Below are 21,136 nucleotides of genomic sequence, written 5' to 3'. Positions count from 1 at the left end.
ATATATACATTTAAACACTCATCTACCATAAAATGTCAAGGGTATCAAAATATCAGAAACACACCCAGCCAATTTTTTGACTGGTTTTTGATGACAATTAATAAAGACAGTAATTGTCTTTCTCAGTTTCTTTGCACCGCAACAATGATGTTCTCCCACATATTTTTTTCTGTACAAAACTGAAATAAATTAGAAGAACATAGATAATAAATACATATCAGATTTAAATTAGTTATGAGTAGGGAAAGTGTTAAGAAGAAAATTTGTTCCATTCTTTGTTCATGTGAGGTGACACTGTGAAACATCCTTGGCTAAGTTTTGCTGTACTACCAAAACAAAGTTGGACCAGTATGAACAAAATCTGACTCATTTTCGTGCTTTTGTCACTTTCTCTACAGGTGCAACTCACTCCAACAGCAGCATTTCTCTACAAGCGGGTGGGTCAGCGTTTGGCGGCAGTAAAGACGGCATGCACCAACGCTCCTTCTCCGTGTCCAGTGCTGACCAATGGAATGAAGCCATCAACACCAGTACAAACAGCGGACCCCGTAAGCACCCCATACTACCTTAAAAATTTGATAAATGTCCCGCAAAGTATAGATGTTCACTAGTAAGTTATTCCAAGACTTAGGTCAAGTCTTTAATGAATAGTATTTTCACATTAGATGCATGACATCTAGTCTGCCTAAACCTCAAAATGACTGAAGAATATTGATTAAAAGCTTTTTCCTTAGGCCTTATTTAAAACATCGACACTGCACATCTTTAAGCTTTTTAATTCAACTTCTAAAAAAAGAAAAATTTTGATTTCCTTTTTTAAATATTATAAATGGAAGCGTACATTCATGTTAGGAGAAAAAAAGTTGTAGAAATAATCTTTTATTTTAGTGAACCAGAAGTTGAGATCTTGAAAACAAATTCAGTTTATCTAGTTTTGATACCACCCACATTCATGGAACACTGATCTGTTTGAGTTATGTGTGTGGTCCTTATTATGTTCACACAGCTGTCCTAAAAAGATAACATTTCGAGGTCCACGAACATCCCAAACAAATCAAGCACACATTTTAACAAGAACATGTGTTGTTCTCTGTCGGAGCTGCGGTGCCTTGTTCTAAATGCTTTCTCGATGATGGCATTCAATAAAAACTCACAAACTTGGAAGCTGCCATTAATAAACATTAACCAATGTTTTTTCTGGGGTTGTAGAAACCTAAATTTTGATGTTGAACTAAAGTAAAACAAACACATTTTAAGATGCACATTTGCATCAAAATCAATTTAAAAAACTGCCTTTTTAATCTCCACAAGTGTTTGCATTGCAGAATGATTCTATAATTGCATCAGTAATGTTTGTGGTATGTTGGAGTAGCTCAATCAAATTCAAATTAATATTAGTATTCCAGCTTGGTTAGTTCCAATTTGGTCTTTTTGTAGACTTTTATCTTTTTGGTTGAAGCATTCCTTTTTTTGAACAATTATTCCCTCAGATTTTTGGATGCTGTGGAGCCAGACAAATTTTTGCTCTTCTTTATTTTTGGACAGTTGCTATGATGTGAAACCATGGCAACAAGGTGTTTTCCCCTTTTTTCTCTTTTTTGTTTTACTATCGGAAGCAAATCCCAAAAAAGTTGAAATGGAATTTTTATGGATGTAGAGCGGGAACAAAGAGCAGACAGAGGAGGAGGAAGTTGATTTATACAATTATATGAAACATATTCCAGTGTACCTGCCTGTTATTTATTGATATCTTTTACAAATTAGGACCTTACAAATGTTGTCATACTGTTTGTGATAATGATGTTTTGACCTTTATTAAAATGAAACCTGTGTTGTCTTTCTCGCAGTATCAATAGCATCAAGTAGGAAGTGTTTGTCTTTTTACCGGCATCAAGTTTGAAATTTTAGTTTTGTGACAACCTTATTGTATACACTGCAGTAAATCAGTGGGGACAATTTTGATAATTTTCTCATAGCGCTTGAATGTCGGACCTCGAGCCCGAGTTGAGTCTTTAGAGCATAGGTCTAATTCAAGTCTGAAGTCTTTGCTTTTGCAATTTAAGAGCGACTTGGATTTAAGTCGCAGATTCAAGTCCCGTGCAATTTCTGTTACACATGGCAAGATGAAAACAAACAGAAAGGATCTAGAGTGCAGCAGTGTAATTGAGCTTTTTTCAACCTTTTTTTTTTCTTTTCTTTTTTTTTATGTAGATGAAACAAGCCTAATTTTCATGATTGTGTGATCAGGGCTGTGATCGCTGTGACCTTTTTGGCTGCTGCTCTTTGACAGAAGCAGCTTGTTTGGAGGAGGGGAACAGTGAAGGTTAACTTTCTGCCATCGATGCATCCCCGCTTACTGCCGCCTTGTCAGTGTACTTGCGTATAGTAAGATAATATATTCACCAAATCTGACACCCCCTCCCCCCCACCAACCGAAACCATCCTGTCTTTACCTTCCATCTTACTCTCTGTCTCCTCCCCACACCCCCTCCAACCTCGTCTGTTTTCGTCTCCTTTCTTCCGAAGAGGAAAATGAATGCTTTTCGGGAGTACCATTCATCACCAGTTATTTCCCTCTCTTTGTGGTTGGCAGTAAAAAAGCACTTAAATGCACATCAACAGAATAACAGTCATTTCCATGCATGTTTGCACTCTGGTAGTTCTCATTAGCGCGGCGGCGGCTCCCCTCCTCCCCATGGGCTCCCAGGGGCCCCGGCAGTTTAAAGAGCGCACTTTACGAGCGCTGCTGGAGTCCAACTGCACGGCCCTCGTGGTTCCGCAGACAAGCCTGACTATCATTTGGAGCTGCCGAACGATCAATTCTGCCTGGACGCAGGCACTTCCATCACACCCCCCCTTCCTCCCCTCCCCCGCGTCTCCCATCAGCACCATGCCCAAAGCAGAATTACTTAGATTCGTGGGGTCCTCAAATAAATGAACACGAGTGTGTGTTGGCTGTTTGTACGTGCGCTTTTTTTTTCCTTTTTTTTTTTTTTCCACAAAGCGTGCTTGTGTCTGTGACAGAAATAAAAACAGTTTTATAGTTTAATGTTTGCGAATAAAGAAGCCAAGCTGCACAGCACAAGTAGGACTTCCTAAACATTGCGCCCTGGAAATTAGGAAGAGTGGAATTTTTCCTTTTTCATATTTGTTAAACTGAAAAGCCCCTAACTATTAACATAGCTCATTAACCAGCAGCCAGACTTCAACTAAATCAGATTCACAATTTGCTCCGTTATTCTACTTTTCTTCAATTATTTTCATGCTACTTTTAAGGTAACCACAAATGATCTTGAATGTGGCAAATGAGCTGAAAACAACAGCAGAAATGTGCCAAATGACAGAATGTGGTGTATAGGAGAAAAAGTGCTGCTGTAATCAGTGCAAAGTCAGGGCAGACAGTTCAAGACTTTTACACTAAGAGGAAAGTCTTTGGGGCTTAAGAACTTATATCCCTCCTTTCATCTCCACAGTCTGAATTAAGGCAGCTTGCAGCACCTGTGGTGTAAAATGTGACTGGTCTATCAGAAAACATAAACTTGATTGAAATGCAGCTCGCTTATCTTTCATCCTAAGGTGTCTTCCATAATCAATAGAGGGTGTTCCACTGTGAGAGGGTACTCGTGTTTTGCCATTAGAATTGACTTGAACCAAGCCCAATCACTCCATTATCCTTGGCGAAGGTTGCAGGTTATAACCTAAAATGTGATGCAAAAACACCAGATTGATGATTCACAGGAGAATGAATGCATTTTAGCCAGGTAACCATTTCCATATTACTTAAAGAGGGCTCTCATTTGTAAACGTACTGATGCAAAGGCAGAGGCAGGGGTAGGAGCATCTCTTGAATATTGAGCACTGCTTTTTTGATTAAATCCCGGCCCAATTTTTTTTATTGCTTCTACTCATAAGGATGCTCATTCTTAATGTGCTGAGAGCTTGTTTAGATGCTGCTCTCCGTCGTGTGCCTCAATCTTTCGAACCTGGATTAAACTCTCGCAGTTCAGTCATCTGAGGCATTGTCATAGGATTGCTGATGGGYGGTTACTGAAGTCAGGGTCAAGGAGKGAGTAAAGTTAAGTTCATCTCAAAATCTGAAAAACCGCGGAAATTAGAGAGAGTGATTGCACAAGATTTTTTTTTAAACCTAAAGAATAGCCTCAAAGTTGATGTCTCATAGGCTGAGTGGTCTTTAATGGTGCATGGGACTGCAGGATGTTGTAGCCTTACTTGTGTCCTTAAATTTGCACRCCCACACCTTTTAAGTTGTGGGTGTTGTCTGGAAATTGCTTTGATGTGAWCTGTGCAGTATGAGAGAACTTGAATATTTTATTTTAATATTCTTTTTTTTTTTAGAYGTGTATGTTCTCTCTATAAAGTAGATTATCCTTGATGCTTTCTTCTGCAGAATAGATAATGATGATAATCAGCATTTGTAAGTATTGCTCCAAATATTTGCCGTCATGCACATATGGTGCATGACGGCACAAAGCAGCTGAGCAGTAAAGAACATGGAGTGAATTGTGCTACAGAATGTTTTGCTATACCTAAYACTCTATTATTTCTGTCTTCTACAGACAGTGTCTCATATGATATTTCCAWCTTCTCATCACTTAGCACACCAAGAAATGTATTTTCTTGGACTTGGTCAGTGTCCGAACCATCTGCTCTTCTGAATTTCCTTTGCAGTTGATAAACAGAGTAGCAACTTTCCAATTCAGCTCCTTATCACACGGATCGCCTCTTTCCTCTGCACTTTATTTTATACGTCGGCCTCCYGATGCGAGGGTGATAGCGTGTGGGGCGTTTGATTTCTAAGCCAGGTTGTAATGAAGTTTGACATTTAGTTTGGAGAGAGCAGCAGAGCGCGATCAGGCCTTGATTAGTACGCTCTAATTGAGGATAATAAGGGGGAGGCGGTGATTGTTTCTAATTTTTGCCATTAATTGCAGCCGTTGGCTTTGATTGAGGACAGGCAGTGCTGCCGTGTCAAGGGGCCTGGGGGAATCATGGCGCTCCTTACCTTGAGCCTCTTGAATAAAAATGAAATAACTCCCTCCTTCCTTCGCCCCCACCACCCCAGCTCCTCCCCACAACCGTTGCTCTCTCTTTCTCTCTCTCTCTCTAGCTCTCTCGATCTCTCTCTCAGTGTGGCTCTGATAAAGACAGGAATCTGCTTGCAGCGCTCTCTTTGTCTCACCCTCAGCCTTCATCCTGAAGCACGTTTAAGCTGTCATCTACGTGGTGGGAGTGTAATACACTGTAATCACAGGTTAGCCTCGTACCTATTCTGCTGCCCAGGTGATCGTGGCTGAGTGGTAAAGAGTCTCCTGATCCCCAGTGCAACTCATTACCCAGCTTGGTCCTGATGGCCCTCATACACACTAACAGCCGGCTAATAATGCCACTGTGATTTCTGGGCTTTCTCAATCAGATTACTTTCAACTTCATAATCCTCATCTTAACAAATTTTATTTAACAGCTAGGCGTAGTTTAGAGCTTAAAACCACTTACAGGAAATGGTTCATATGCATCCATTGGGTTTCAGATGCTTCCCTGTCGCTGCTCCGTTTCCTYTGCAGCTCTACCTTTGTGTTACAGATTCTGGAGCGTGTTTCAGGTGCAGAATGAAAAGAACCCGGGTCATTTTCCACAACATTAGGGCCCAGAAATTGATAATTAGAGGTGTTTATGACACGGTTGGGGCCCCCCGAGGGGCAGCCCTCCCCTTTAACCTCAAGCGACATTAAACAAATGCTGGGTGTCACTTCAGAGGCAGGTTGGAGCTCATGTCTTCCACCCGCCATACGGAGCTGTGCTGGCGGGACAAAAGTCGGTATGGAAAGGGAGGAGGCAAGAGAGCGAGGAAGGGAGGGAGGGTGCACACGGAGGACCCCTGTGCCCCCAGCTGTCTGAGCCAGCTAATGACTTGTCTCAGGGGGGCTGTTGTAAGGGAGCAGGAAAATTGAAACAGACGCCTCGACGAAGGGCTGCTACATGTGTGGCTGCGCGCTGCCATTCAAAGCACCAGAGAGCTTAATATATGTGCTCCAGCGAAAGCAGCATTTTTCTTTTTTTTCTTTTCTTTTTTTTTTTCTTTTTTTTTTTTTGCGTGTGTGTAATAGCACATAATCAGTGTGGTTGCTTACCAAAAATCAATATTATTTATGGTAAAATATGACTTCAAAAAAGTAGAAATAAATACTTCAAATTTATTTATTTTTTTCTTTATGTCAGCTCATCAAGCTTAATTTCTAAGTTGAGGACAAACATAATGATGTGTGTCTCAGGTATTATCCTCTATATTTGAGTCTCAAACAGTGTGTCCCCCCACCCCCAGCCTTCTTGAGCTCCCCCGCCCTGTAAGCATCTTCAGCCCCCTGCTGTGCTCAACTTACTCCTCCAAGACAGCCCCGTCTCCCTAAAGGTAATGACCGAATTAGGCCTAATGTTGTACACTGGCTAATGGCACAGTGGCGCACATTACAGCATGTGCAACTGGCAACAAAAACAGCAATAATCCCTGAGTCCCTTGTCCTCCTGCACTCCACCCCTGGAGGCTGGGACGGTGCGCAAGGAAATGAATGGAGTTTGCTACACTACAATGAGCTTTTGATGGGAGACAATGGAGGATGCTGCCAGCACCACACAGGGTGGTAAGAAGAGAGCAATATGGGGCCCATCTACCGGCCCTCCCTTCTCACTTCCCCCAGGCCTCTGGCCCCCGCTCTCTCAAATTCTTAATGGCATCCGGAGGGGGAAAGAAGGGAAAGTGATGTCAAATGTCAGGAAATCAGAAAGATGGCAAGCTGACAAACCCCTGCTATCTTCCCATCCCTCCTGTCCCTTTGCCCGACGGTAGCACAGGTTAATATCACATTTATAAAATCACTTACAAGAAACAAAGCTGGTTCTTAGCCCCCTGTCACTCTCAGACAGTCATATAGTGAGCTTTGCCAAAGGCTAATTCAAGTAACCATTCGTTCACAGACCCATACATGTCCTTCAAAGCATCTAAAACTGAAGTTTCTCTCTGAGCTGCTTCCCAGTGTATTGACATTATTTGTATGTTACACATTTTAATTTAAAGTTCAGGAAGTTTTCGTTTTTGTAATCTTCAGTGTTACTAGGATCCACATACACGAAGAAAGAAATCTGACAGTTTTCTGACCATTTAATCCTATTAAGTCCTGCTGACAACTATACTCTTAAGTGTGAATGCTGTTACTGATTGAAAAAGACTCAAAGTTGGCCGTTTCCAATATTAATGATGTTTCAGAGAATGGGCAGAGATGCAAGATGGTATTTAAAACGAGGGTGGAGAGCTCTGTCATCAAGGGGAAAGCTCAACATGGAGCAGCTTCTTCTCCACATCAAAAGGAGTCAATTTAGACGGCTCTGGGAGCTAATCTGAATGCCCTGTACACCTCACTTTGGAGAGAAATATTTGGGTTTTTCACCTGGATCTGTTATTTATGGGTGGATGAATGATAATTTAGAGACACAAGTGTCTCTCAATCTTGGCATGAGCTCCTAATTTAAACAATTCAAGATAGAAAGTCTTAACAGGCTAAATATTATAGTTCTTRGGGGATATCAAATTTGTCCAAAATTTGTCCAAAACCAGTATCATAAAAGCCTTATAAATGTCAGGAATTAATTTCAGTTTCAAAATTCATATTGGTGCATTTCTACAATGGTCTCTGTAGGGCCGTATTTACTTTCCTCATTGAGCCAATGCCATGTTCTCATGTTAACACAAGGTCCATATCTGCAAAACATTAACTGTTAAATGTATTTAAGGACATTTTCATTTAAAATTACAGCCTACGTAAATTACAATCAACTAAAGTTATCATCATAACTTTACTMATTTTTTTCCTAAACTTACCTAGTAATTAAGCAACAAAGTACATTTACCATGCCAAATTTCCTTAGTCTATTTTACCTCTCACAGTCGGTTGCTTTTCCATATATATTACCTAACTGAAGCACCTTTTACAAAGAAACTTGTACATTAAGCATCATAACATTATGTAATGTTATTATGCAGATAAAAGATTTAAATCAACTATTTAAAAWYTTTTTAAAGCTTATTAAACATGTACTCTCCTAAAGGAAGCTGGTAATAGGAATTTGGATTCCTATTAATAAGCCAATTTCCCAAGTTTTTTTTTTTGTTTGTTTTTGTTTTTTTCCCACTGGTTTGTGGGAACTTTTCAATGTTGGGTGTTAAACACCTTCTGACAGAGGTATTTGTCGCCCTGCATCGTGAGTTTTAAAGCTTTGCCACAACACAACACAACCCACACCCTAATTCCTTTGTCAAAATTACAACATGAAAAAATAAAGAAATAAATAAAATAAATAAATAAATAATAAAAAAAGGATAAGTGGAAGAAGCAAAAGGCATGCAAACTTAAGATGAAAAATCAGATTACATGTAATATTTTTAAGGCTTAAAATGTAAAAAAAAAAAAATGATTGTGTACATTTGGTACTCATCGTGACATTTTAAGATCCCTCATGTCCATTTATGCCTCAACAAACAGTCCTCTCAGAGCAGAGATGWTGCTACAAATCAATCATAAGACGTGTCACTGAATTCTTATTTAATTTTAAAGCTGAACTGATGCATTTTTACCGTTTTATTATTAACATTAACATTGTTATTAAATGAAGCAATAGTTTACATTTCTTTAATACTTTGCCTGAATTTACATTTTTACTTCACATTTTCAACAGGGGTGTGTGTTGCCCTCAACACAAAATAAATCAAAAGTAAAATGTCATTATTTTAAATTCATGGCTAATCAAACTGAACATTCTAACTATATTTAAAAACAATTTTAATGAAAGATAACATATTTAATGTTGAGCATAATGGAGTGTACAAAGTCTAAGTTTAGGCTATAAACTTTTTTTTTCTTTTTTGACATTATATTCTTATTGTTATTTCATACTTTCATGTTTTTTTTGTTTTTTAAAAAAACATTCCATAGCCTTAAGTATTTCTGAACAATAAATAAAAAAGCATGCATTATTTTTTTCTTATCAAGTTTTGCTTTGTGTTCATTCAGCCAATGGGATGACTGATCCTGCTCCTTCCAGCATGGGCAGTGCCACCAGTCCTAAACTTGAGCCTCCTCCCTCGCCGCACGCCAACCGCAAGAAACACAGGCGGAAAAAGAGCACAGGCATCACAAAGCCGGATGGCCTATCAGCGGGCAACGATGGTATGACAAAGGACATAACTTTACTATTTTTCTGAACTGTGGGTCATTTTCTTAGAGCAACAGAAAACAAAGACGGTTTTAACAGGCAAATCCACCAACACAAACTATTAGCATAGATTTAAATAGCTGCTTCATTGGATATATTTTAAAAATTAAAAATTGTTTTGACTTTCATTTATTAGCTTTTTTTTTTCACTCTTTATAGGTTGGTGTGTTTTTAACCAGCCTCCTCCTTCAAATGTGTTTTGGGGGGACTGGAACAAGAAACAAATACTTACAAATCTGCAGAAATACATCAAACATGTTGTGTGTGTTGGCAACAGCTGATTGGTTCGTTCATGCTCCGATTGTGATGTCACAAACCCACAGCTAAGCAGAATTTGAAGCGATTTTTGTTAGTGTGTTTTGTATTTTCTGAAATATAAACATTAGAAACGCATACTTCATTACCCAGCTCTGTTGATATTGTTCATGTATATCTGTTATTGAAGAACAACACACCACTGGATGGAACGTTTTAGAGACGTTATCATTACTGCATTTCTATATTACAAGAACACAAACTATCATGATGGAAACAAAAGAGAAAAAAAAACACCTGATAGTAATCTCTATTCAGAGTTTATGTGTATATGATGAATATAAAGGTGTGTAGTTTTGTGTCTCTATGCGACCCCCTGTTCAGCCCCAATTTATTTTACCGTTGCATGAATAGTGAATGTGGCCGTCCTCAGCAGGGGAGTGGCAGTCAGCTCTCCACCCAATTAATAATGATTCCTCAGCCCAATGATGAATGGAGAGCCCTAATTGGATGGCATTGTGAAAACACTGAGACGCATTTCAGAGGCCATAAAACTGATGTCACCCAAACGGGATGATCAATCAACAAGATTGATATGCTGGATAACAACAACAATGGCATTGACGCCTCCTAAATGGGGCTTAGCATTTATAATCATTATACTTTTTTATCCCAGTCTCTGACAGCTCCTCTTTAAAGTCTGAATGGGTCTGTTGACCACATTGTTGGACAGAGGGAACATCATCAGCATCACAGTGATAAGTGGTGTGACATAAGTGGTACTATAGAGTCTTATGTGGCGATATCAACCTCTGTTTCAGTAGTCATACTGGGCCAAATACTTTAATATTCTGGATCTGGCATCATGATTTATGTTTTGACAGTATGTCAGGAGCTGCAGCTCTATGTATGTACATAATCAGCCTGCATCTCACAGCATCCTTACTTGAGCTTTATTTGACATTACTTAGCTCTTAATGTGCATCTCCTGGCACATGGAAGTTCTTAGCCGAGTGACAGCTGGCTTTGTCAAACATCTTCAAACCTCATCCATTTGTCTGTTTACTCCTGGACTTCTTGAGGAAGAAGTTTAAGAGCAATCAGACCGGAGGAGGCAGATTCAAAATGTTTCTCACATCATCAAACATGCACATTGTTTTCTATCTATCTCATTCTTCTCTGCAAGGTTTTCTATTAGCATCAGCATGTCTGTTCAGCTGAACGCTCCACAATACAGACATATTGCTTAAATATTGGATTCACCCAATTCTAAGGGTATGAGCTGCATGTCCTGTTAGAAGAATAGGAGAGAGAGAGAGACAGAGAGAGAGAAGGCAAGAAATAAAAAAATAAAGAGGAGAGGTGGGATCCTTGAATAAATTGCTATCAGTTTATCTCATTTACAGGGCAATCAGAGGCATGCACTGCGGTCTGAAATTGAATTTTAGTAGTTGTGAAGCATCATAAATCAAAACAGCACGAGCGTTTTAAGGTGAGATATCATTTTGGTCAGCATGGGACGTGTGGGATGTTCTTTGGAGCCTGGAGAAACTGTCGCTGCATCATTTTTGAATGTACCACCACTGCCGGTACTTAGAAGGAGTCGACTCCAGGATGGCAAAAGGGCTATTATTTAGTTATAATCAGAAATAGGAATGGTCTGGTTTGAGATTCTTACAGTTTTTTGGTTTTGTTTCTTCTTTTCTTTTTTTTTTTTTCTTTTTTTAGAAAAACATAACAGTATAACAGTAGTGGCACATGTTTTAAAACAATACATGATTTAACAGCTTTTATTCAACATAGAAAAGCAAGAATAATTGCAAAGCTAAAATAATATATTATGACTGTTTTGATAATGTAATTATCAATAATGTAATTGTTAAAACTGTATTTTTATTTTAGTTTTGATAGACTTAATCAAAAAATGAAATAACCTCCTGCTATATTTATTATTTTTAAAATGACTTTTTTTTCATCTATTATCAATTTTTGACATTTCTTTATAAAGTGGTGTTTCTCAGTCTTTCACAAATAAGATTCAGCTTTTGCAAAAGTTCTACAACTTTGCGCTGCATAATTTCTATGCAGCACAAAAATATATAGTTGAGGTTTGACCAATCTGTTTCATTTCTGAACTTGAGCTGATGAGGTGAACTCTAGATCCCTTTAGTTTAGCAATGTTAGCTGCAAGCAGTTAGCCATTGGTGGTACCGTTAAATGGTGGAGACTCTTTCAGTCCTCATCGAGTGACATCAGCAAACTCAAAACATACTAAGGCAGAAATTCCAGGACTGCTTCCTGTCTTACTTCAAAATAAGAGTCCCAAACAAWGGTGCAGAGCATTAAGCTTAAAGCCCTCACTTTTATACTAGAAAAATTTAGTTACTTTATCAGATGAAGTCTGATGCTGGCAGCAGCTACACAGAGCTTTGTGAGATAGACTTGTCCTTGACATTGAGGTCTTTAATACCACAAAAATGTTGTTCTTATTATGTCCCTGCAACCTGTTGTTTATTATGTCAATTACAGAATGAAAAACAAATTCTTGAAAGTCATGATTTGATGTATGCAAGTCAAGCCATATAAACATAAAGTCTCCTCTGGACAGTGTACTGAAGTTCCTTTAAGATTGTGTGCAAGGGACACAGCCCCTAATATCCTATGCACTGTCAGAGCTGTGTGTTGTAATGAACTTCTCATGTGCTTAAAGAATGATGCAGGATGCATGGCGAGACAACTGACAGCCCCGTAATGTGTTTCCCAGCAGCCGCCTGGCGACGAGCTCTCTCCGTGTGTCGCTCGCCATAAACCCACTGGAAAATCGATGGCCGATAAAGACTTGTGTTCAGGGGGAGCCCTTCTGATTAATGCAGACTGTCAGAGAGCATCATTAATGTATTTCTCTTTTTTTGAAAAAAGAATCCAAAAAAACCATCAAATGCTCATTGTTTTCTTGGGTTTAGTGTGAGTCGAATTTGGAATTGAATTAATGGAAGCAAATTGTGATGAAAGGCTCCTGATGTTTCAAGTTTTTATGAAGGATGTTATTTATTCTTGCTAAGGTCACAGAAATTAGGGAGACAAAAAGAATACCTTTATGTCCAAAGGTGTTCAGGTCCTGAGAGATCACATTTAACTCACGTTAGTTTGATTTTTTGGCATTGCTTAAAAATACAACTCGGCAATGGGTTTAATGCTATAGTAAAATCTGCTATTTTACTATAGCAAAAAGATTTTACTACAGCAAAAAACACAGTTAAACATGTGTATTTTAGTTTTTTCAAATTATAATGTTGTATTTTTAAATTAGAGTTCAAAATTATTTTCAGGTTTATTGATTTTCATTTGAAGTTATACTTTTTGTAACCCTAATGCAGTTTCTACAAGGAATATAGGGATTTCTAGAGATGTCAAATAAAAGGCGCAGGTACATAAATGTAGAACTACAGCAACAGGAAGTTGTACATATCCTTAAAATTTAAAAGCCTATTAGAGTAGAAATTTCTAAAAGAATTGCTGTGACGTTCATATAGGTATTAGTGATTGAAAAATATGCAGACTCAATTGCAGTATGATTTAAAAAGAAAATTATTTCTGTTGTTCTGTGGCACTACGGTAGTAAAAGCCTTYTTATGTTTCGACTGGCAATTTTCACCTTTCATCCTCTGCAATGAGTTGCACATTGTTGATATTTTAAGGCCTCTTTGGCATCACCTTAATCTTTACCTCAGTTCACCTATTTTCTATCAGATTCAAGTCGACATTTTAGCTGGGATACCCCAAAGTATTATGAGTACTTAAAGTACAAACCGTATAAACAATCTTAACGCTATGTCTAAAAACTATTTGGGGACAACGACTGCATCAGAGCTCAGTATTTTCATCTCATAGTAGTGGATGTTGGTCATTTTTTAACAGTTTATATCAGTCTGATAAATATAACTGGACAGATATTAACAACCGACATTTAGTTCCATCTTGTTGCCATTTGCATTTCTGAAGAGGGATGGAAGGAGGTTAGTCATGTGGTATTTGTTTAGTCATGTGATGATGAGTTTGGGGTGTTTGCCTGAAGCAACGAGGCAATGTGGTCATTTTTCATGGTGTCGAAAGGCTAGAGAAATACAAATATTGGTAAATATCAGTAATCAGCAATAACAACTATATTAATTTCAGATATTGATGTTAGCCCAAATTCTCATAATGGTGGATCCCCATTTTGAACCGCCTTGAACAAATTGCTTAGTTTAGGCAACAATTAGGTTTAATAGTTATGAAATATTTCCATTTTTTAAATACAAATTGGTTCCATTAAGTTCAGTTTATTTATAAGGTGCAGATTCACCACCAACATTGTTTTAAGTCACTTTGCTAAAATATGTCCAATTTATGCACACAAATATAGTCAATTCAGCTCAATCATCATAGTTATATCAAAATATATAAAAAAAAATATTAAATGAAATATTGAAAATGATTTACCTTTTTTATATCTTAAAAGCATTGAGTCACTGACTTTGCAGTAAGGTGAACATCTTCACCCTTTCTCATTGGCATGTGTGTACATCAGTTTCAAGATTAGTTTATCATTTAATAAGCAAACCTACTTAGAATATAAAGGTATTTTTATCCAATGGAGTTAGATGAATCCAATCGACTTATTAACTCCATTCTAAGACCTTAGCCTTTTTTAATGATGTAAACGCATCTATAGTACTGTTTACTTTTTGTCACAATTATTAAAAATCATTGTGCTTGCAAAATATTGCTGATGGCGGCATTATAAATTTTAAGCTTTCATTGTTATGTGACAGAAGAACATGCAGTTCCTGTTGAATTTCAGTCTACTTCAAGTGTGGATAGGGATTTCTGAGATTGAAGTCTGTTTGGTATTTTTGAAATTTAATTTTCTTTGAAGATGCACAAAGAATCCCAGTTTTAAACAATGATCGATTTTTAGCTGTTAACAGTGTGTAGTGACTTACAAATCATAAACAATAACTAAGAAATACAATAACAGAAAAATAAAAATATTCAAGCCTGAACTATAGTGAAACTTTTTTTTGTCAAAATAATTTAGTTGGTAACAAATGTTACTCATATTTCCAAAAATTATAAGAAATTGAGGAAGAATTTGGGAATAAGAGACATTAAGCAATTTCCAAAATGTTGTCAATTTCATCTGCTGGCCCTAACCAAATAAAAAACATATTTCGCTAAAAGTATTACTTAAAGCTGAGGATTTTTAAGCAGTTGTAAATAGAAGCAGACATAATTTTGCTGTAAAACCTACTGCGTGAAAAAAGTCCTTCATGTTCAAAAGTCTAAATGCATTCTGTACATAAAGCCAAAGGTCAGCAACAGGTAGTGATGAGCAAATTTCTTCTATTAAATTTGATTATAACCTACAAGCCTTATCTTGTTTGTGACTGAGCTGCTCAGATTTTTTGACATCTTTTGACCTCTCTCGGTTTATCGTAATTTGATCTTGCATTCAGAGTAAGCCTTCTGCACATTATCCATCAAGGTCAAGACAAGTTGTATGCACTGCAGTCAAAGAACAATGGAATAATGAGCTTTGTTGCTGTTTCCTGTGACTAATTATAGAGAATGAATGGTTGTGCCCCCCAAGGCTTTATTAATGTATGTTTATACATTCCAAGGTGCTTTTTCAGAATTTAACCCTAGAGTTGCACTGCACTCTTATTAAATACAGGCCTATTTTAGTATCAACATAATGGCTGGGTTTTTTTGGCCTGCTCACAGTGCAGACTTTTGATCCTTTTGTAGTATTTAGCATAGCAATGTACCAATAAGAATTGTTTGACAGATTTACTATCCTCAGTTTTTGTTAAGCTTTTATCAGAACAACAGTGTTTTTCTTTTCTTTTTTTACCCTTCCAGCCAGGAGCCATCAGTAGATGTTATGTCATGCAACTATGTGAACAATGAGTCTCTGTGAAACAGGGCTTTACTAACACTCCAAAAAAAAAAAGATAAAAATGCTAAAAGGAATTGACATTTTAAATTGGCTATAGGATAGAGTTTAGATCAGACATAAAAAAAAATCCAACTTGGCRCAGACTTTGCGTCTAAGCCCAATCCAACCTGACTGATTACCTTTGATTTTTTAGATTTTTTTTTATTAAGTCTTTATTGACCTTAGTTTTAGAACACCATTTAAGTACTACGTTGAACTTCTTTAAGATTTTGTTTWAGGTCTTCCAGCTCCATTTTGTTGCTTTTTGTAATCACAGGGTGAGTCAAGTGCAAATCTTCTGGGATCAAACGAACATAACGGGGCGGGTTCATGTACGCATTAGTTGTGCAGTGTGCTGCAGTTTTTTTAAGTCTACTTAACTTCTGGACATTTCTTTCCTCATCAGGGTAATCTGTCGTTTCTTCTATTTAGATTACAAGTAGATTAACACAACTTCACTGTGTGCATTCCCGTTTAGTGTTTTATGTCATTTAAGTGTTGTGGGCTTATTAAACGAGCCACAGAAGCCTGAGCCCGATCCGACCCGACCACTATGCAAATAAGGGCTTGGGCTATAAATCTAAACTCTTCTTTAGTGTCTCATCTTGGTAATTAGCACGGTTATTGTAGCTATTACTCCAAACACAGCTGGCTCTATCTGTGCATTCTAGAGAATGCAGATCCTAACCTGAACGCTGATATTTCCAAAAGGCTGCCAACAATTGCCRGTTCATATGTTCCATAGCAAAGATTGAAATCTCAAATRGACAAAAGAGAAAATCCTTTGCTGTTTTGTGTTCAGCCTTCCTGGTTTCTGCTGAAAGTCTTTCTCTCTCTTATGATCTGAATGAACCATAGAGATGTCTCAAGATGTCACATCTGTSCTTTTAGTAACTTAATTTCAAACACCTTACTGATGCAGTATAGCTGTTTTGGAGTTTTCTTCATCAATTCATTGCCAATACATGTTGTTCTCAGCCCAGCAGGTTAGGCCTTACTATATGGTATTATCACTAATTGGAAAAACACTGGGTTTGTTCTGCACCGAGATTGAAAATTCATTTGGGAAACTCCTAATGGACAGAGTTTGTTCACAGATCAAAATGTGTACCATTTTTTTTTACTTTCTTTCAGTGAATTTCATAAGTAGTGTGGGTTTTAAGTCAGTAGAAAAAGAACACGTGGCTATTAGTTGAGGTGTTTAGTTTACATTGAGMATCCTATTGTCCTGCACCTTAGTAAACTGAGGGTTAATATCCTCTGGAGTCCAGCTGAGGATTAGGAAATGGAGGTTTAACTGCCTGTGCTAATGGTGGGTGTTTATCTCAATACTTTGTTTTGTCACTCCCAGACTCACTCTCATTTCCCAAAGCTGTCCCTGGAGCTTCCACTCTTGTAATGGCTTAGCTTTCTGAGCACCACAGTATGAAGAGAAAGGAATAACAAGATTCTCATTTGGGGTCTATGCACACTGCCCACAGATACTTGTATAATTGGCCCCGTTTTCATTTGTCGCAGTTGCTAATGCAGTAGCTATTAGCGCAGCAATACTGGTGCTGATTTCATGTGTTTGTTCATTGTTGGAAGTTAGTTCTTTGCTTGTTTGAGCATGCATGTGAAAGTGTGCAGAGGTGTGTGCACATGTGTGTCAGACAGATAGAAAGCGTGTGCTCAGTATCTTTCTTTTTTCGCTGCTCTTTTCTCTCTGAGTTTGGTCGTGGTTCCCTCGGGGCCCCTGTCGCAGTAATGGCCTGCTCCTGATTGCTCTGATACAGGTTAGGAATATTGGCTTTAATGATGTGTAAAATGAGCAAGCAGTGCCTGTGACATTTACAGATGGCACCGCCTTGGCCTGTTCTTCCCAACTGCTCGTTAATTCACGGGGAACGGCGAGCACTTCTTTAAGTGACTGCCTGACGCATGCATACGGTGCAACACAATGCACCGAAACAAAAAAAACAACAAAAATATAACTCACCTTGTGTTTCTCCGCACCTTGTTGCCGTTTCCGACTGAACATTCGCACAAATTAATCAAACACCRAGTCCTCAAGGTGACGAGCTGTCAGCCGAGTCCTTTCTGAGGGTTTGTCACACATCTCCAGAGGGCTTTGAGAGGCTTAGACAGAGTAGATGCCTGATGGAGTTTGCCTTATAGACAACACAGCTGGGCTCAGCACCACAGCCCTGAGGTGCTAATCTGGTCCACAAGCCCTCTGCGGTGCATCTGCTGCACTTGCAACGTAAAAAGGAGGAATCAACATCCTCAGGTCAGCTGCTGCTCTTTCATGTTCCGGTCAGTTTTGTGGGTCAAACAAGCACATCAAATTTACCGACAGCCATTAAGTGATTGGAGAGATACAAGTTTCCTGTATGTAGGCGCAAATTTGACACAGCTTTTATTCAACAAAAAAATATATATATTTGATTCTTTTTATTGCCCCTTTTTTTCATTATATCTGATGATATATTTTACATTTATTTATTAATGATCTGATTTTGATGCTTGAACATGTGGTTTCTTGACCTATCTGCACAGATAGCCAAATCTTCAGTCAATACTGTCTTAATGAGGGCAATAGGTGCTTATTTTTGTTTTACTTAATGACTGTCCATGTTTTTGCAAATTTTAAATAGTTGAAAATGTTTCTTCTGTAACCAAGTAAAATGTGTAGCAGACTTTGTAAGTCAGTTCATCCACTATGCGAAGCGACAAGAGGCAGATTAACAGTCGTCAAATTTCTTTCATTTCATTAAAATTAAATTAAGAATAAAGRAATTTTTTACATAAGTTTTTAAAAAGTTGACATTACTTGATGAAGTTAACCRTCATATCTACATCATCATAAATAGCTAGTAAGACAAAGCCTAAAGTATAAATGTAAAAATCCTGTCACCTCAATGCTCACTTATTATTATTATTTCATTGGTTGATCTTGACATTGCTGACAATAAAAGCAGAAGTAAAATGTTGTGTAAAGCAAACACAATATATTGTTTATATTTAATGTACACTGCTCAAAAAAATAAAGGGAACACTTAAACAACACAATATAGCTCCAAGTAAATCAAACTTCTGTGAAATCAAACTGTCCACTTAGGAAGCAACACTGATTGACAACGGGGACCCTCGTCAGGTCAATCAGTGTTGCTTTCTAAGTGGACAGTTTGAATCAGTGTTGCTTTCTAAGTGGACAGTTTGATTTCACAGAAGTTTGATTTACTTGAAGTTATATTGTGTTGTTTAAGTGTTCCCTTTATTTTTTTGAGCAGTGTATTTTGAGCAGTATATATATATATATATATATATTAGTCAAGATTGTAATTATCTTCAACAAGCATACCAAAGAAGCAATTAAGATAAATACAGTAGCAATATCCCTATTCCTTTGAAATTTGTCAGAGATAAAAATGGTAAATAAATATTATACAGTAGAAATACATATTGTGTGACAATATTGTTTTTAACTACTTAATTTGACACGCTTTATCCAACTGCAAATATATAATGGTAGCCAAAGTCCTTCTGTGTCTTAAAATATAATCTGCTTGTTGTTTTACGCCAACAAGYAATAAAGGAGAAGATGAACAATATACTTGGAGGAGATGGTGAAAAAAATGTATGATCCATGTGATGGTTGGACAGAAATGTGCATCAGAACCTGCTCCTCTCCCCTTTGCAACAACGTTGCCATTATGCTGTAATTTTTATCTTAATGCCAGGTTAATTGAGGAAAATTATATATTTTTTTCATTCTTCACCCTGAACTTCTAATGACTTTAAAACATGTTCCTACATATCCTCCCACTGACAGGACAGCGCTAATTTATTGCTAATTGGCAAGAACTTGTTGATCACTGGATGATGTAGATGTGGTCAGCAGGTTAATGTTYAGGTTAATGTGACAAGTTGATTGTTCAATGGCTGTGCTCATGCTAACTGCAACAACAGTGATTGCAACAACAGTGATGGCAGAAGCACCTATTTCAGACAATTTTCCTAGCACAGTAACTTTGACAGGTTATTCGTGCTAAGACTGCTTGTTGGGAAGAGGATCGTTTACTAAAATTYTACATTAACTGCGGATTAGGATTGGGTAGTTTTGTTTGTGTGTTTAATACATGTATTGCTAAATAGGCTGATAAAAGCAATCCACRTTGATCCATATGGGATTCTAATCATCTTCAAYAAACTTACCACAATTTTTCTGTTTTGTGCCTTTAAAAGAAATRAAATAAACGCATAAGAGTGGATAACGCATGTAGAAATGCATAATTTGATATAACTGATTTTATAGAAAACAAATGACTAAGATTAGCACTGCTGATATTCATCATTCACAACTACATTGATTTTGAAACGCTGACACTCAAGTGAAGAGTGAGAGGATTCAGAGCTTTGACATTCAGATCCTGTCCTGTTGCCTCTGACATATGTATGTTCATTATGTATGATAAGCCCTGTTACTTTTATTTTTTCTAAATAAAAATATCATTTCCACCAGTATACATTTAGTCGTACATATTTCCCAGAGCATTCAGTTTGAGATTTCAGAACTTAATTAGTTGATTAGCTGGACCCTGGTTGCTAATTTTACAATCTTGCTAATTCTTTGTGTTTGATGACTGATTATGATTCTGAACTGCGCATSTTAAAAATAGTATTGAGGGTTGCTCCCTTTTTCATCTTAACCATTATCTGTTAAAATACATATTTACAGTCATAAAGTTGAATACTTCATGACTGGAAGTATTCACCAACAATTTGTCTTTATTTTTAACAAGCAGAAACATTTTGAGGAATTCCTTTCTTTCAGCCAGCTGATGGACAGTACACAGCAACAGTTGGACAGGGTTACTCTGCTCTGGTAGATAGCTCTGGGGTGAGCTCTCACTGACTTTTGATTTTAAATAATTCACACAGTAAGACCATATGAAAATTAAGTTTTTAAAGCCAAAATGTACCTTCACATCAGGCACCCGCCCATGTTTAGTCACATCTGATCCTGTATATTTCACRTTTCTAATGTACATCATTATACATAGAGCACTAGATTTGCAATCCTTTGTGTACGCATCAGTTTAAGAAACCAGCCATCCGTYGCTTTTTTAATCTCCATAATGAAAGTGTGTTAATGCCTCCAATTTATTGCCTGGTCAGCCAACAGAATAATTAGCTTTGTTCAGGTTTTCACAGCAATGAGAGCACAAGTACAACAACATTCGGAATCACAAATTCTAATCAAACGCATTAGTTATTGTACCTGAAGGTATATTAGAGAAGAAAAAATGAAATTCGATTATGTGTATCACAATTAATCTTTCTTATTTTATTTTTTTATTTTTTGCCTTTGTGTTGCTCTATGTTTTCTGCCTTTGAAATGCCTAAAGTTAACTCCTTTTTCTGTGGAATCCTTCTGCTATGATCAGTATTTTAAAATATCACACACACACACACGCACACACAGATGCTCACACATACTTTTTGTGCTGTAAGTCTAAATAAAGAGGCTTCAAGTCTTTATTGATTCTCTGTGACCTGGAGTCGATACCACAAACTAAATCAGATAATTGAAGTCGGTGTCAAGCTAATTGCATTATTGCTTTAGTCCTGAAGAAA

General features: G+C 37.4%; 1 protein-coding gene across 3 annotated transcripts in view; it reads left to right on the top strand.

The window, feature by feature from the left end:
- Positions 1–21,136, top strand: part of agap3 (ArfGAP with GTPase domain, ankyrin repeat and PH domain 3) — a 150,886-nt gene that overhangs the window by 110,212 nt on the left and 19,538 nt on the right. For all 3 annotated transcript variants that reach the window (XM_008434265.2, XM_008434268.2, XM_008434264.2), the window contains exons 12-13: positions 399–548; positions 9,081–9,236. In XM_008434265.2, coding sequence (XP_008432487.1) covers positions 399–548; positions 9,081–9,236 — 306 coding nt within the window. The remainder of the gene's footprint in view (positions 1–398; positions 549–9,080; positions 9,237–21,136) is intronic.

This window comes from Poecilia reticulata, linkage group LG17 (genome assembly GCF_000633615.1).
Source record: "Poecilia reticulata strain Guanapo linkage group LG17, Guppy_female_1.0+MT, whole genome shotgun sequence".
Classification (NCBI taxonomy): domain Eukaryota; kingdom Metazoa; phylum Chordata; class Actinopteri; order Cyprinodontiformes; family Poeciliidae; genus Poecilia; species Poecilia reticulata.
Note: the sequence above shows the minus strand (reverse complement) of the source record. Positions and strands in the feature narration are given on the sequence as shown.